Source organism: Vicia villosa, linkage group LG7 (genome assembly GCF_029867415.1).
Source record: "Vicia villosa cultivar HV-30 ecotype Madison, WI linkage group LG7, Vvil1.0, whole genome shotgun sequence".
Taxonomy (NCBI): domain Eukaryota; kingdom Viridiplantae; phylum Streptophyta; class Magnoliopsida; order Fabales; family Fabaceae; genus Vicia; species Vicia villosa.
This window is the reverse complement of record NC_081186.1, coordinates 91,926,809-91,945,232: the sequence shown is the minus strand read 5'-3', so window position 1 is coordinate 91,945,232 and position 18,424 is coordinate 91,926,809. Positions and strand designations below refer to the sequence as shown.

The 18,424-nt window shown below is 33.4% G+C and overlaps 2 protein-coding genes across 2 annotated transcripts; both read right to left on the bottom strand.

Moving 5' to 3' along the window:
• Positions 1-237: 237 nt before the first annotated feature.
• LOC131619686 (uncharacterized) lies at positions 238-3,439 on the bottom strand. Its single transcript, XM_058890757.1, has 4 exons — positions 3,418-3,439; positions 3,254-3,333; positions 846-1,049; positions 238-708 (listed from the first exon to the last, which is right to left on the bottom strand). Exons 1-4 carry the CDS (start codon positions 3,437-3,439, stop codon positions 238-240), a joined length of 777 nt encoding a protein of 258 aa, XP_058746740.1.
• A 3,957-nt stretch (positions 3,440-7,396) lies between these two features.
• LOC131617832 (probable serine/threonine-protein kinase PBL23) lies at positions 7,397-9,779 on the bottom strand. The gene is made up of 5 exons (XM_058889084.1): positions 9,492-9,779; positions 9,133-9,317; positions 8,700-8,889; positions 8,176-8,567; positions 7,397-7,828 (listed from the first exon to the last, which is right to left on the bottom strand). The coding sequence occupies exons 1-5, from the start codon at positions 9,586-9,588 to the stop codon at positions 7,556-7,558; spliced, it is 1,137 nt and encodes a 378-aa protein (XP_058745067.1). The 5' UTR covers positions 9,589-9,779; the 3' UTR covers positions 7,397-7,555.
• Between the last annotated feature and the right edge of the window lie 8,645 nt (positions 9,780-18,424).

Sequence of the window (18,424 nt, the reverse complement as noted above, 5' to 3'; positions counted from 1 at the left end):
TATTTCAAAAATACTTTCTCCTTATAATTGATATTTACATTTGAAAATTTGAAAAAATGTTAGAAACTAATTGATGCATGTGATTGGAATTACACCGATAATACTTTCTTCTTGGCAGCATTAGCATCCTTCTTTGACTTCTGGAACTAAGTGTTGATATGACCCTATTCACCACAATCAAAACAAGTCAGACCATCATCCTTGCATTCTAGAGCACGATGACTCGTCTTACCATACTTATAACACCTTAGCACCTTGTTCACCACACCTGTAACATTTGAAAATAGCGGGAGCTCCTTCCCCACTCGGCTTCTTCCCATCAGCAACTTTCTGCTTCCCTTTGTCAGTAGGAGCATCATAAGGCTTCTTACGATCATGATGCGGTTCCGCCCTCTTCTCGTTCAGACTCTTGTAATAATCCAAATGACCAATGATGTCCTCCTCATAAATTCGACAACTGTTCACCAATTCTGCGAACCTAAGGATCTGCTGATATTCAATCGCTCGTTTAATCTCCGAACGTGACCCATTCTCAAACTCGATACACTTTGAAAACTCAGATGTTTCCTTGCTATAGTGTGGATAGAACTTCACGGGCTTTACAAACTTAGCAGCATACTCAGTGACGAATTCCCTTGTTTCAGCGCAAGGAACTCCATCTCTTTCTTTCCCTGGACATCTTCGGGAAAATACTTCCTCATGAACTCCCTTGTCAACACAGCCCAGGTAATCACTTCACCTATAGCTTCCAATCTTTGACGAGTGCCAACCCACCAGTCATTAGCTTCTCTAACCAAAATATGAGTACCATAACGTACCTTCTATGCTGCAGAATAATCCATCACCTTGAAGATCCTTTCGATCTCCTTAAGCCACTCTTGCGTTCCACCGGGATCGTACTTGCCCTTGAAGGTAGGCGTGTTCTCCCGCTGGAACATACTCAAGCTACGCGACTCATCAATCATTCCAGCATTAGGCTGATTCTGCATGGCCTGAGCAACAACCTCCGAAGAAGCAGCATTTGCAGCGTCGTTTCTTCCAACCATACTCTGTTCACACAAAAAATTAACATCAAGGTTAGAATTAACTAGCGACCGTAATCCAACTATAACACTACAGACTCAATAGCATGGTCGGACGGACCAGCCTGCTCTAATACCACTAACATAACACCCTTCTAACCCACTAAGAATAATTGCAAATATGATACGAATTAAATCAAACAAAACATCCACAAGAGGGTGTCACCTTCACAATACTTCATAAACGAGCGTCCTACTCCGTAACATGGGTTACATCAATTTTAAAACATACATCAAATGACAGTTCAACATAATTCTTCAAATACTTCGCAGCGGAATTCATAATCTCATCTCAATTTCAGTTATTTAAATGAAACTCCATAAAACCTTATAATCATCAAGGTTAATACCAAACAACTTCTCAAATAACAGAATCAACATAAATATGTCTAAAATGACAAAACATCAAAACTCAAGCGTTCACAACCCGATGTTATGTATCGAAGCAAGACTCCCTTTTTATTCTAAGTAAACGACAAAAGGACTCCACGAAGCTATCCTCTAACTTCAGCTGACTACTCTTGATTACCTACGCGTTACCCACGTGGAGGTAACATTCAAACAGAAAAGGTGAGTATCTCATAATCATTATATAAGAAATAAGGAGTAAATATAGTAGTGGTATATAAATAATCAATCACACATATACTGATACGACGCATCCTCGTGCTTCACATAGTTATTCACACCTGCATATCATCATTTATTCACAACATCATCGCTCGATTCAATCACAATCATCATTTAAGTCATTCATATCATAAATAATCAAACATCGTCCATCCATGCGATGTCACAAACAATGAAATGCAACAACAATAGACTCATGCATGTGGTACCAATACTTCACTAATGACTCATCCGTCGTTCTCCAAAGATCCCCGTCATAGGATCGATTCCTGCTTGGAACCAGAGCACTTCAAAATATTGCACTCAATCTGCACAATGGGATTAAGGGTTATCACTAGACCAATAGTCCTACAAACATCACTGGACTACCATCCTACAAATATGCTATGAATGCATGATGCTCAACGTCACAAAACCAACGACCACGACTAGTCAAAATGGAATCATCATTCATTTATTCATCAAAATCATATCATTATTCAAACACATTAACTTCATAAACATCTTGGTCAACTCAACACATAATCATCAATTATCATGTTATTAATCAACATAACAACAATCATCACAATCAAGTATAGGAACACATGGATTCACAAAATCAATTTCCGTACAAATTTCCCTATAAACCTACCCAGACGTGCACAGTAAATTCTGGAAAATTCTCAAAAATTAGAATAAAATATAAGCTTCCATATTTTGAAATCATTTTTCAAAAATATCAATTTTCGTCCCAGACTAGCGCGCTAAGCAGACTACCTGTCGCGCTAAGCGCGATACCTACTATAATGAGTTTTGTCTTATTTCCAATAGCGCACTAAGCGGGCTTCACCGTGCTAAGCGGGGTCTGTGATTTCTGCAGAAAACCCTGCGCGACCTGCATCAAACCAGTCCCAATATTTCACCCTAAAACATGTTTTAATCATAATTTTCTACAATTTAAGGTCTACTAACCTAGTACTAATATGCATAATTCATTCTAAACATCATAACACAAATATGCATCACAATCCTAATAATCTTTGTTAAACCCTAAACCTTCAAATTCGCAAAAATTGTAGCTTTGACTCTATATTAAGTTATTAGCCATCAATACAACATCTTCAACATCATACATCATATAAACAATACAATCCACATAAGCTATCAATCATAAATCCATCGAAATCATCAACGGCATCACAAAACCCCAACATACAACTATCAATCTCTTAAATCAAATATAATAACTAGGATAAACCCTCTTACCTTAGGTTATTAACTTGAGTGATTCTCCCCTCGATTCTACGATTGTTCTTCTTCTTCTTCTTCTCCCCTTGCCCTAGCTCTCTCTTCTTTTCACGTTTCTCCAAAATTCTACGATAATGAGAATTCTTTCTTTTTTCCTTTTTTTACCTAGTTAGCCTTAAGATCCTTATTATGAACTTCCCAATTTTCCCTTACTAACTCTACCTCATATTATCTCCTTATTTTATTTAAATAATAATGCTAATTAGAACTATATTATTTTATTATTCTAACCAAGTCCTTAATTCCACTACACATATATCATCATAAGCATCACGCATCACATAAACATCGTGTCTACTCATCAACATATCACAATGACTCAAATAATCACCTGTAAATAATCAAATAAGAGATTAAAGAATTAAATCTAAATATCAGGGTGTTATAGGTGAAATGACTTAACAGATTGTTATACCGTCGTCGCTTGCTAACATCATGTTTTTAGTAGTTATTATTTTATTTATTAATTATTAAGTGGTGTGATAATTAATTAAATATGTATTTTGTGATATATTTGTGATAATTGTGTTTTGGGTTATAAGTGTGGAAATAAAAAAATAGTCAATTGGGTCTAATGTTGGTTAGAATGAGAAATTATGAGGTGTTAATGAGTAAACCTATTTAGATAATAAAAATTAGTTAGGTTTCACAAAACTAGTGAGAAGGAGAAAGACAGTAAGAAAAGAGAAGAAAAGAGGAAAAGAAGAAAGAAGAGAAGAATGAGGCTAACTCTAAGAGGGGAAATCATTAAGGTAAGGGTGTGATTTCTTGATTTATAGGTTATATGATTGTATGCAATGTTAGAAACATGTTTGGATTGGGAATTTGTTGATTCTAGTTTTAACATGTTAGGTTTTGTTGAGATTCCATGAAATTGAATGATTGAAGCATGTTTTGATGATTATACTTGTTGCTATATGGTGAACACATGCTAGAATGTTTCTATTTCATGAGATTATGAATTGTTCATCATTTTCATAGTTTTGAAATGTTATGGTTTTGAAATGAGGTAATGAAATTGATGTCATGAAATCTTGTTTTTATGATGCTAAATGATTCTATATGTTATGTATGTGTTAGAATACATCATTTCCATAATTAAATTCTTATTTTGGTTGGGTTTTAGAGAAGAATTCATGTTGGACAAAATGTTGTTTGTGCAGGAATTTTTCTGCAGAATCGCAGTCGCGCTTGGCGTGGTAGGGCGGGCTTAGCGCGCCCTATTCTGCAAAATTTTATATTTTTGTGAAATGAGACTGGGTATTGGATTCTTATTATTTATCATGAATTTTGGTGAATATTCCATAATTTTCTGGAATCGTTTGGATGGCTTTTGGATCAATTATTTGTGATAACATGATACTTGAATTATCCATGTATATATGTATGTTGTGAATTGTGATTACTTGAGAATAACATGATTGAGCTTTGTTTGCTACTTGCTATTGGTAATGTTATAATTTGGTGGATGTTGTGGAGATGTTTTCATGCATGTATGATAACATGTGGATTGTGTATGTTTGTGCAAATTATAGGAATTCATATGCGATGAATTGGTGAGATATATGCTTGTATAATTAAGATTAAGAGATGGTCTTATTTGCATATGTTGGTCAATATTTGCACATGCATTCATTGATCAGGTGAGAAGAATGCAATGTTTGGTAGTTTCGTGTGAGCTATTGACTTGTCTTAAACTAGGAGATGATAGACGTGGGTAATCCGCTAAGAATAACATTAGTACCACATGCATTTGCATTCAGTCTCATTGGTGTCACATGTGTCGATGTGAATTGCATTGTGTGTTTGTGTGCTAATTGTGTAAATTGATGCTTTGTGGATAATTGTGATTGTATTACTTGATATCTTTAATTGATTGAGCTATGTCGTGTATGTAATGGTATGATATGTCTTTTATAAGATGTTGAATACATGTATACTTGAAGTGTGTGGAATTTGATATTGTATATGTTATACATTGCTCATTATTATATATTTTCATAATGATATAAATTCTCACCCTTCTGTTGGAACGATATTTTGTACGACATCTCTCAGGTACCAAGGAGTAAAGTGTCCGTTGCTTTTGAGGATTTAGCTGAGGAACTTTTATTTTTCGTTTATCATTTTTTTAGGTATATATGGAACTCATGCTCTGGATATGTAACACATTGGGGTTTCATTTGATTTCATGTTTATTATTGTTGAGAGATATTGTATTGCTCTCGTTATATTTCGATTATGTTGAATTATGTGATGTGGCCATAGTGCCTAACATTTTATGCTTGGTTATATGATATGAGTTCTAATGATTAATATCGCTTTATTATTCCGACGTGATGTGCATATGAAATATGATATTTAAATGTGTGTTATGAACATGACCAGATGCTTTATGTCATTTTTATTTTGTTGTATTTTGAAATACATGTAATGCCCTCTTGATATGCATGTTTTACTCTGATTTATGCAATATATTTGCCGTGGGGTTTAGAGGGTGTTACAGTAAGCACATTAAAATGAGGTTTCATTATCTTTGAGAGAATGTAGCTAAAGGGAATATGATTCTGAAACACTGCAGAACTGAGAATCAAATTGCAGACATCATGACAAAAGGAGTACAGGTCGATGTATTCAAAAGATTAAGAGCTATGATGAATGCAGATAGCTTAGACACAATGAATTAGGTGATGTGCTAAATTGTAATTCCTTGTGTCAAAGCAGCATGTTGCTTGACACAAGGAGTGTCGAAAATCTTAGTCAATCGAGTCGTATGTTGTTATCGAAGTGTTGAAGCAGTTAGCTTCACACAATATTTCGACTTGGGTCTAAAATATGTATTTTGAGCTTTTATGTTTTGGGTTTTGCCTTAGGGAGAAAGCAAACCTAAAACTATAAATAGAGGGAGTAACCCCTATTTTGTAATAAGTCGAGTATTCACAGAATTTGCAATTGCAAGTGAATAAGAGATTTTCCATAGTTTCTGGGCAAAGAGAAACTCTACAAAAAAATCATTATCTTCTTTCTTTTAATTTTTCATAAACTCTAATCCTTTAATTTGCAACCTAAATTTTCTTTCTTGTTTCCTTCATTGTCATTGTGTAGTGATAGGGAATTACTTAAAGGTTTGAGTTTAATTTTATCATATTTGGTTTGGTGAATCGAGAGAAGAATGTTAAAATCGTGAAAAATGTGAGAATTAGATGTCAATTCCCACAAACGGTGTCATTGTTCCGTGAGGAATCCAGAATGGACTGGTGATTGGTGAACATAGGATGTGGATTGCAACGTTAAACTTGAGCTTCTGATGTGGTGAAAAATGAGATGATATGCATTGTTAACACTCAAACACCTAAATCAATATGAGAGTAAGATGAGTAAATGAAATTTGAATTTAAATCATACCTGAGAAATGGTGCGTCCCCCTTTTTATAATAGTAGATTAGTTATAACAACTTGTTAATATTTAAACGTGGAATGCATATATCTGTCTAATAGATCTTGGATTTAGATCACCTGCACTCTACACTATAATAACATACTTGCTCCTTGAATGACGCAGTGGATCAATGTATTCTCTAGACCGTAGAACACTTGGTCGGCGCAAAACACTAGTCAATGTAACAACTAGGCGACCAATCAATGGCCTATTCAACAACCTGATAATAAGAAAAGGAACCTGATAATAAGAAAAGGAACCAAAAATATATATGAATGTTGTGAGCACTCATCAACGTGAGACGTATATTCCATGTCGCCTAACCTCTATATGCATCTTATGTGATGATAAATGATTGGACTGAAGTTGTTGATATAAAACTGGGTTGAGCTAAAATATGCATGATGGTCCTATATGTGACAATTATACTTGTCAGTTGTCACCTAAGTCTTTCATAAGCCTCCACTCTGCCCCCGATTTGTTATAACATTAAATAAAAAAGTGATTTTTCTTTTGTATTTTAAATTAATTGTTATGAGAATTTTTTAAAAATAATAGAAGTTATTTCTAACTCATTTTTAATAAATTAAAAGAGTAACTTTGACATTCAATAACTTAAATATTTGTGATTAAAGTTTTTAACATAACCAAAATTACATAAATTTTTAAACAGATATATTTTTAAAATAATTTTTATGAAAAAGATTTTTAAAATAGTTTAAAATTTAATTGAGTTTTCAAAATTTTGATATTTAAACAAAATCATATTAAAAAGATAAAATACCTAAAATAAAATTATATGAAAGACCATTTCTAATTTTTATTTGAATCTTTTCTTATAAATTATTTTAAAACATTTAATAAAAATATATAATATCTTAAGTATCATTAAGAAAAAACCTGAAGAACACAGTGAGTAAACATTTATTATCCAAATACCAATCATTATCAACAAAATATAATACCACTATAACAAATAAACATTGAAAATGAAAGAATATGGTAATGGTTTTGATCTTCATAATGCTACCTAGTAGCAACACAATGAAATGTTATAAAATAATTCACAAAACTTAGAACTTGCATTTTCATTCACTATCCCTCTAATACTTGTCTAGTCTACCAAATTCATTTGCCAACTTCCTTCTCCTTGCTCACTACAAGTTTCTTTTGTACTTTTTTGTTTACCAACTTGTACATGCCTCATTGCTAAAACTCCAAGGGCTGTTACCACATCACCAATCAAAGGTCTAGCATTTGCATCCTCCAATAGACACATTGCTGCAATTGCTAGTGCTTGTAATAAACCTCTTGTTGGATAGTTCCCTTTTAACAATGGATCAACCATTGATGCATATTTTCTTTTGTTTTTGAGGAGTGGTAGCGCCTGAAATCGAAAAAAATGATATGAAAAAACATAGTTATTATGTTGTCAGGATGTGGATTTTTAGACAAAAACTTAGTTATTTTCTTTATTCGTATGTGTGTTTTTGAAACTCTCGATGTTTTTTTCTTAAAAACGTGTAGTAAATAAATTTTAACATTAGATCAATCCGCTAAAAAAATGTTACTAGTTTATTAAACCTAAAAAAAAAGTCACTAAAAGCATGTTTTAGCCTCATGCATCATTGGGCTAACCTTGCTAGTCAAAATCAAAGCATGAATTATAAAACCTTAAACTTTATGCTAGAGAAGTTTTATGCTTTAGATATATAAAAAAGTTACATGGCATACCCAATTGATTAAGTTTTGTTCTTCCGATGCTCTTGAATAATCAAGTACTCGTCTCCCAGTGATCATCTCAAGAAACACAACTCCAAAGCTGTAAACATCTGATCTTGCAGTCAATTGACCTGTTGATGCATATTCAGGTGCACAATAGCCATAAGTTCCCATAACCCTAGTGGACACATGTGTTTTGTCACCGGTTGGACCAAGTTTTGCAAGTCCAAAATCGGAGAGTTTTGGATTGAAGTTTTCGTCTAATAATATGTTGGATGCTTTGAAATCCCGGTATATCACGGGCGGATTTGCCTCCGCATGTAAGTATTCAAGTCCTTTTGCCGCACCTTCCGCAATTTTCATTCTAGTATACCAATCCAAAGGCTTTTTGGTCTGCGGTAACTCTGAAAATCATTTTTCTTTTGTTGTTGGTCAGATAACATTTAACATTAAGATTACTTATAATAAGATCTATAGGATCATGTTATAATAAGGCAACTTGATTTTTAATTGTGAAAAAAAGTGCATTTACTTACCAAAGAGGTGATCTTCTAAAGAACCATTTGCCATGTATTCATATACCAAAATCTTTTGTTCACCTTCAGAACAATACCCTACCAAATTGACAAGGTTGGAGTGGTGCAAAAAACTCAAAATCATAACCTCCGCAAGAAACTCTCTACTTCCTTGAAATCCATCCTTATTAAGTTTCTTTACCGCAACGACCTGAATAAAAGTAACACGACATTTACAAATTCGCTTTCATTCTGTGTTTTAAATATCAAACCGTATGATTCCACCTTAAACCAACGTTCACTACAATTTATTTTGGTGGTTCTCGGCATTTAAGACAATTGAACCTTGACCTAGAGGTCTTGCATGTTCGATGTCCAGTTCAATTCTTAAAATATTATTTATACTTTCTTAACCTAAATATTAAAATAACTATTAGATTAAATAATATTATACCTTATTGTCTATGCTTTTGATGCGTCCTTTATAAACCCTCCCAAAACCTCCTTCACCAACCATATTGCTGGTATGAAAATTCTTAGTTGCAACACATAATTCATTGTAAGAAAATATCTTAGAGGTAATATTTCCTTTGTCATCGTTGTTGATTTCTTCCACTATGTACTTCCTTTTGCCACTATCTACAATATAAAGTTAATTCTCATTAAACATTAGTTAATTAAATCATGAAAATCAATACAATTATGTGAAACCAAAACCTCACATATGAAAACATCAAAGAGAAAAAAAAAGAAAAAGTAAAATGATTGATAGAATGAGGAAGGTTTTAAGATTGAAGGGTAAGAAAAACATACCATATTTAAAACAGATGTTATGATAATCCTTAATACGCTTCTTCAATGAGTTCTTGTCATTCTTATCTTGTGATTTACAACATGCAAAGAAACTCATTTTCCACCCTTAAATATTTGCAAAATTCTTGCATCACCTTTTCAAATCTATACCTTAAAGCATGTGAATTTTGTTTTCAAACCTTGACCCTTCAAAAACAAAATTGGCTCTATGAATTTTGTTTTCAAAGAACCTTTCACGCATGGAAAGGTTTCATTGTTCTTCAAAAGAAATGATGACTTTGTCAAACATGTTAATTCAAAAATAACCGATAGAGAGAACCTCTTGTTGAATTTAATGTCATTATATAAAGTTCTTTTCTTAGGTTCCACTTTATCATGCCAACTAACGGGAGGAGCACTCTTTATGGTTTCATGATGAAAAGATTTAAGTAATGACAACTATTAATTTTGTATGGACAATAATTTAACGTTGGATCCTTCTCATCTACCTCAATTATGTTCTTTTTCATTAAGGGTGTACCTAATTTTAACTAACCAATATTTTCATGCTTTTAAACCTTTTAATGACTATAAACTCTCTTTTTCTTTGACAGATTGTCAATGACCTCAATTAAAATGACATCGTGGAATATTGTAAATTGTTTTATTAATTTTATTTTGATTTTTTTAGGTTAATTCTTTGGTACCCATGGGTTTAAGGTGGGTACGAGTACTTTTAGTGCAAATTATATTTTAATTTTAATTTATTTTAAAATAAAAAAATAAAAGTGATGTGGCAAATTTCACTATTTGATTGGACGAGAGTACCGGTACCCAACGAAACTCAAAGGTACTAAAGTATTCACCATTTTTTAAATGTGTGCAAGCATACGAATGATAAAGATGCTGATCAAACTTATTTTAGTTGGTCTTTCGGTTTGACCAAAGGCCTATTATGACCGACCTCTAATAAGGTTATTTCAGCATAAAATAACTTATTCACTAACATGCAAATGGATCTTAATTTATGGACACTGAATAGGAGGACGACCTCATCCCTTATCTCGACCGTTGACCATATCCAACCGTTGTCCACACTCTATGTCGGACATACCATAAATAGTTTTAACAATCTCCTTTATATAAACGTGACTCTGAATCGTGTCCATGTATTCTTGGAACACACATTTACAAAGTTTCAACTCATTAAAACATTGACTTGAACGTTGAAGTGCTAACCTTTTCTGACATCCTTCTATTAATTGGAAAACCATAATCACGTACTGGAAGGCTTAAAACGGTGGTCATCTTCAACATTTCATCTTTTTTGTTTCAAGTATAGAATGGTGGCGTCGTCTGTGGAAATTGTTTTTTTTGGTTCTTGTGAATTCCCTAATGAATTTCTTTAATATTCATTATTGCACTACCACAATTATTTTTTTGTTATAATTATGACAACCTTAATCATCTCGTAAACACTCTATGTTATCTTTTCCAAGGGTTGGTTTGAAAGCAACTCTCACTTGCAGCGCAACTAACGATCTTGGAATGAGAGTTTAGATTCTCCAAGACAACATTTCACCTATTATCTCTTATATAGCTGAAGAACCTCAACAACAACAAGATCCCCAAGCTTCAACGATGATTCCTCAACCGGTTGTTCAATAGTATTATTTAATTACTATGTTCCAACATCACAACATGATCACCATAACTTGAGCATACTTAATTTGACTGCTTGCCTTTTGTTCAAAATGATTTTTCAAAATTTTTATGTGTTTGACTTTCTCTTGACCATGTTCCATGAGGTCTTAAATTAAAGTAATTAAATCAGCACGACAAAGTTTAGAAAATACCTCATTATCTTCCTCAAAATCTGAACTAGAACTTGAGTCAGATTATGTGTCTAAAGATGTTGAAGCAACCTGAGTTAGATTGGATTCTTCTTCTTATTTGTCATATTCTCCTTCTTTGTCTAGTTCATCCTTTTTTTCCATGAGACTTTTCTTGACCTTGTTTCTGATGCTGCTCTTCTAAAAGCTTCCTTTCTTTGGCTGGTCCTTTTGCAGTTCTGACCAAGCTTCTTGCAGTTAAAGCTTCCCTTCTAGTCATCTTTATTGTTTATGGAGCTGAACCCTCTCAAGTCATTGCCTCTGCCTGAGAATCTTCTATTCTTTTTATTGGCCAAATACTAAAATCTCTTAATTATGAATGACATTTATTCATCTTTTGAATCTTCTTTAGAACCTTCTTCATGAGTAGCTTCTTCAGATTTCCAGTCTTGATAAGATTTGGCATAGTGATCAACAAATTTTAAAGCAATAGACTTTCGCTTCTTAATAAGTTCATCTTCAATCAGCTTTATCTTATGACTCTGAAGATTTCTTATCAGACTTTCAAGACTTATTGTGTTCAAGTCTTTAACTTCTTGAATAATTGTCACCTTTGGTTTATATTTGATAGGAAGACTCATAAGAATCTTTTTGACATCATCAACAGTTGTATAACTTTTGTTCAAAACCTGAAGTCCATAAAAAAGAACTTGAAACCTTGAGAACATGGTTTCAATATTCTCATATTCCTCCATTATGAACAACTCATATTGTTGGACCAAAAGATTAATCTTTTCCTCCTTTACTTGTTGATTTCCTTCATAATTAAAAGATAGTTTTTGCAGTAGACTTGTCAATTATCTTGATGTACTCAGAGTGAGTAGAGCATCTACGAAATTCCTTGTACTCGATGATGTTTTCTGTAGATCTTTTCTGAGCAGGGTGATACTTTTTCGGCCAACCACCATACCTATTCTATCTACTTTAATATCAATGCCATCTTCAAGAATATCCCAAAACTCATCATCAATACCTATGATATGAGTATACATCTTACTTTTCCACCATTCAAACTCATTAGAATCTCCACTAAAGGTTTGAGGTTTAAAAGTATAGCTGTTCTTTTTAACAACACTATAATCAAAGGGAACATCATTGTTTGTAGGGCCACCAGAGGTTCCATACTCTTCAGTCATGTTTTTCTCTTAGGATCTTTTATGTACCACTGTTAAGTGTTAGATCACATATTGTGCTTTGATGCCAACTGAAGGAAAGAAAATACAATAAGGGGGGTTGAATTGTGTTTACTTTTTTTTTCCTCTTTAAAATATTTTATCAGAATCTGAACACAAGGTTAGAATTTGAGTCATAGTCTGAAATATGCAGCAAAATAAAGGTTCAAAGGTAAAGAAAAGAACACAAACGATATATCATGGTTGCTCCAAAAAATTAGGAGTAATCCATACCCATTGAAATTCTAAGAGATTTTCACTATAGCCAAATCTGATTACAGATGCTCAAGCATACAAGCAAAAGACTTTCAAATGCTCTAACACAAAAGTAAGAAACTTTAATGCTCAAGAACACAAGCAAAATACTTTAATGCTCAAGCACACAAGAAAAAGACTTCAATGCTCAAACACACAAGCAATATACTTCTAACAACCTATCTAATAGATTATGGATTATTTAAGGTTTACACTTGATATACAATAAGAGGTGTAAAAAATTACAGCACAGAAAGACTATAAGACTTACGAACTTCTAATGATTTATAATTGATAAGAAGTTCTAAGTTTAATCTTGTGCAATAGTTTTGACAGGGTAACAAATCTTTATTTGTCAAGGCAAAATGTTGCATCTTCTCCAAAAATTTTCAGCTCCTTATATAAAGGAACACTAAAGAGTCGTTGACTTCATGCATAAGGAGTCTTTGAGAGAAGCATCATCAGAGACGTTGGAAAGCTTCTTGGTATGGTTAATATCGTTGAGAGGAAATTTTAACATCCTTTGCTACAAGAGGAATTATCAGTTGCATGAAAATGGATGCACTCTATCTTTGTTAACGGAATCTAGCCAATGATGCCTACCTATGCGACTATAGAGTAGATGTATTTCCCTTTATATCTTTCTTTTGAATTGATTGGATTGCAGTATTACAAGTCATATATGTGATACTAGGTTTTAGTTTATCTAAAATCCAAATTCCAAGTTTCCCTCAATAAGCAGTTATCTTTACCCATAATTATCTTAACAATATAAGATATACTTTCAACAACCCATAGTCATATCAATAATCCATAATTATCTCAATAATATGAGTTATACAATCAACAACCCATAATTATCTCAACAATACGAGCCATACTCAACAGTTAGAACCTCAAAATCATTTTACATTTTTGCAAAAATTTAGATACTGGAAGTGTGATTCGAATAACACTATTACTCAACTCGAATCAGGGTCACAAAATGTCCAGGAATTGTCTTCATGTTGCCTTGATTCAAATCACATGAGCTTGATTCGTATCATAGACTGCCTCATTTGAATTAAACAATAATGCATTTCTATGGGATTTGATTCGTGAGTATTGATTTAAATCACATGTTTTCATGACTCGGATAATGTGATTTGAATCACAAAAGGTGTGAATTAAATTACAAAATGGGTTTTCATTTGTTTTTTGCTCTTGATTAAAATCACTTAATCTTTTGACTAAAATCATACTTCTTGCTTATGACTCAAATCAAACACAATTTTTTCACTCATTAAAGATTTTTCTCTCAAAAAATTTCACAACGTTGGAAACATACACTTCCACTATTGATTTGAATTTTCACAACCCATTTGTTCTCACATTTTCAAAAGAGTTTAAAATCTGGTTTTGAGTGTTTGCAAACAAAAGCTTTTATCTTCTACCCCTTTCTTTATCAATTTTTGTTTGGATCTAACTCTCATCTTTGAGGTGTGATTTATGTGAGGAGGTTTGTTATTGCAATTAACATTTATTTGAATATTTCTTGAGAATTTAGAGGTTTGAAAATTGTGTGTTTGGTTGTGGCTGATTTTGACAAGTCTATTGGAAAAGAACGAGACTCTTCTCTCCATAATTACTTTGGTAATGTTACGTGGAAGCCTACAGACAAAATGAGAGTTGTTCTTAATCTTTTGACAGACAAAGGCTCAAGATACCGGTAAGATTAAGTGAAAATCACTACAGAACATGGATTTTGAAATAACATTCTTGGTGCTAGAAGATTCCAGTCGGTTTCGAGTAAGGTTTTTGCAAGGATTCAATTTGGATACTCCGTACAAGTAAACAAGGATTTTGATAGACGATTTTTATATTTAGCACTATTTGAGTTGTAATTGCACTGAACATCTTGTAAAATTTTCACAAACTATAGTGGAAGACCAACAATTTCAATGGGAAATCATTGGAGAGTGAAATAGGCTTAGTTAGGACGATAGCATAGCCATTATATATATGGCGTACTCTCTCTCTCTCTCTCTCTCTCCCCTCTCCCTCCCTCTCTCTCTCTCTATCTATCTCTCTTAATTTCTTAGAACTGTAAGTTTATATAGTTTTATTGCACTCGTAGAATCACATGTTGTTAGGTTTATTGGTTTGATAGTGATTTACTGTATAACTGTAGGGTTTGATAGATTGGTGCTGCAAATATCTCTTGTTGTTGATTAAGACTCGAAATTGTGATTTTAAAATTCCATTTGTATTGATTATGTACACTTACACTTATCGTGTAAGTTTATCATAATTCAATATACCATTTTGATTAGTTAGATTATTTGTGTGATCCAAATTTCCATCTTTGTAAACTGATTAAGGTGTTTGTGTATACCATCTGATAAGCCTAATAAATTTTATACATATTGTGCTTTTGCTCACCAAACCACTTTTAAACTCTAATAAGTTTTTCAAACTAAACAAATTTTAAAATTAGTCATTTTTTGGGGAGGTCTATTCACCCCCTCTAGACTGTTGCATTCTCGTATTCTCACCTAACATTGATCAAGTTCCAATGCTTGGAGATCGAGTTATGAAATCCTATTTGTGGAAGACAACACCTTTTATCAAGCGGAGTTAGGTGAAGTTAGCAAAGATCTCTAATCAAATAGGTTGCTTGATGATAATGGTTATCATGCAGTTATCTTAAGCCTCATCATAAGAAGATTCAATATTCTCGTAAAATGTTAAAGTCGAAGATAATTTTGGTGCTTTTCTCTCACCCCTAAACTATTTACTTTCCGTTCAATTTTTTTGTTGCTGTAATTCAATTTTCTTATTTTGCTGCTTTAATTTTTTGTCTTACAAATGCTTTTTAAAATTATTTTTTGTGAAAGATTTTCTTTTGAAAGTGGTTTTTCAAACCACACAATTCACCTCTTTTCTTGTGTTTGGACCTTCATGTCCAACAATGGGAACCATACTCAGGTAAGATACCTAAATGGCTTATTCTAAGTTTTAGAGAAATGAGGAGTTAGGAGGAAATCCCCAACAAGACATTTCATTGGTGATTGCAACAACCATGACCAACTTTGGCGTTTCAAGGATCCTCGTTGACGAAGAGAGTTCTTGTGATCCTATCTTCATGAATCTGGTTAGATTGTCATCAAGTCGAACAACTTCTAAATCAATGTCCGAAATTTGTGTGATTTCATTTTTGTGCACGTTGAGGTTGAACATATTGACTATCCCCAGATTTTCCTCTAATACCGCCAAAGTAGATAGGAGGTTTTTAAGTATGACTTCACAGAACGCCTAGCCACTGTCAAATCAGCATGAATTATGACTGACTTCCCATCATTGTTGTGACATGTTTCCTTAACGTGGACCGAGGAATCTACGACGTCTAGTTTTTCCACAAAGGATTTTCTAAGTATGCCGATGAAAGCACTCTTACACAAAACTACCAAGAAATAAATGGTTACCTTTCTTTTGCTTTCCCCTTCTCGAATCGATAGCAGTAGATCTATCATTTTGCAGGGATGAGTTATAGAAATTTTGAAGGCCAAGAGACCTCTGCCACTGCATGGACTCAAATCAAGCTGACGGAGTCTTAGCTGCTCGAGTGTGTCAATATAGAGGACTTTACACGAATTTCAGTCTTCTACGTGGAATCTTGCTACTGTGTGATCCTACAATGACTGTTATAACCAACGGTAACTTCACATTTAGGATTCCACTCACCTTGTCACAATCTCAAAGTTCTAGCATTGGCCAGTCCTTACTTGGTGATCTGATGTCAGTCGTTGCTTGAAGGAGGTTCTTCGGTGCAATGTACGAGGTTACTCTCTCCATCTCATGGTGGTTCTAGTAGAGAATTGACTTAAAATCAAAAATTTTGTTTGTAGAATTTTAAGGGAATTAGGAGTCAATTCCCACGGACGACACCGATCCGTAGTACAGTAGCGGTAGGACCTTAGAATCAATGACGCCGATCCCTAGTACGGTAGCACATTTTTGACCAACAAGATTATATCATTCCAACACCAAATTAGTTATAAAATCCAAGATGAGTATAATAAAAAGTGGATATCATAAAAGTGTACCTTAAATCACAGTTGTGCTACCTAAATATATTAGATAATTCTAATTTAGCTAGACACGATTAAATAAATTTGATAATTCTAATTTAGCTGGACACAATTGAGCCTTTAGCCATATTTTCCTTTTAAAATATTAAAAATGAATTTTTGTTTATTGTATATTTGATTAATTAATTTCATCAACATTCTAAATATAGTGATTCCTAATAAAATTAAAATCACACCATTAAAAAGTTTAGTGGCCAAAAATAAAATTAAACTTGGTATAATTACACATATTTCTTTTTTTTTTAACTGAGTTAAATTTAATAATTTGAACAAATAAAAAAAACAATATTCTCCTTTTAAAAAAAAATTTATAATCTTCCGAAAATCTGAATGTTAGTTTTCTTATTTAAAATCTGGTAATAAAAAAAAACCCATCACGTTAGTTCATCAAGAGGTTGCAGGATTTCAGGTACGATTCATTTGGTCCTTGAATTCATCTTTCAATAACCCTTCTTCGTAACTTCATTTTCAAATCTCGCTTTATCGTGGATCCCTTGCTAGGCTGCTCGGGGTGGATACAGGTCGATTTTGCGCTATGGTGCAGATAGAGAAAGGCGCTTATGATGGTTTTCTTCTTCTGATGGTGTTGGTGTTTCTTCTTCTGATCTTTCTGCGTGTGGAGGGATTGCAAGAAATAGTGATGGAGGTTTTATGAGAGCTTTTGCCGTTGGTTTGGGTATTTCCAATGCTCTCATTGCCGAACTTTCCGATGCAATGTTTGCAATTGAGTTCGCCGATGAGAATAATTTACACAATCTTTGGTTGGAATTTGATTCAACAGTGATGGTAAAGGCGTTTAAGTCTCTTTTTTCGGTGCTTTGACATATTAGAAATAAATGAGTAAATTGTATAAATATAGTCACTAATTAGAATTTTGTGGTCTCTCATATTTTTAGGAGGATAATAGTTGTGCGCGCTTGCTAACATAGATATTAATCTTATTGATTCATCTTATTTATATTCCATCCTTGCTTGTTTAAGGACATATTTTATAAAGAATATGTTAGAGTCGAACCGGTTTCGTGACGTCATACCGGCCGAACCGGCACTGTTCAACTGCAAATCTTATCTGAAAACTGAACCGAATTATTCATGTGTTCGGCTGACGGGTCGGACCATCCGGTCCGGTTTATTCCAAAACACTGCGTGTATCAACTTGAGCGCTTCATCAGTGACCAACCACCAAGGTTTCTCTAGTGCGTGATTTAAAATCCTTGTAGTTATAATGCAAATGTTCATACAAATTAACATTCACGTGCACGTGCACGAGGAACTGAATCTGTTGATCACAGTGTGTGTGCTTATTATAGTTACACAATATATATTTTTATCAGTGTTAGTGTATATGCTTGCTTCAAAATACTATTGCATCAAAATACATTTCTATTAATTTATTATGCTTCTGAAGAATCAGAGGACTAATTAACATGGATACCTTCTCAATAAGTTCTAGCATATTCTCTGTAGTTGGTAAACTGAAGCAGTTAGAGGGGGTTGGATATCAT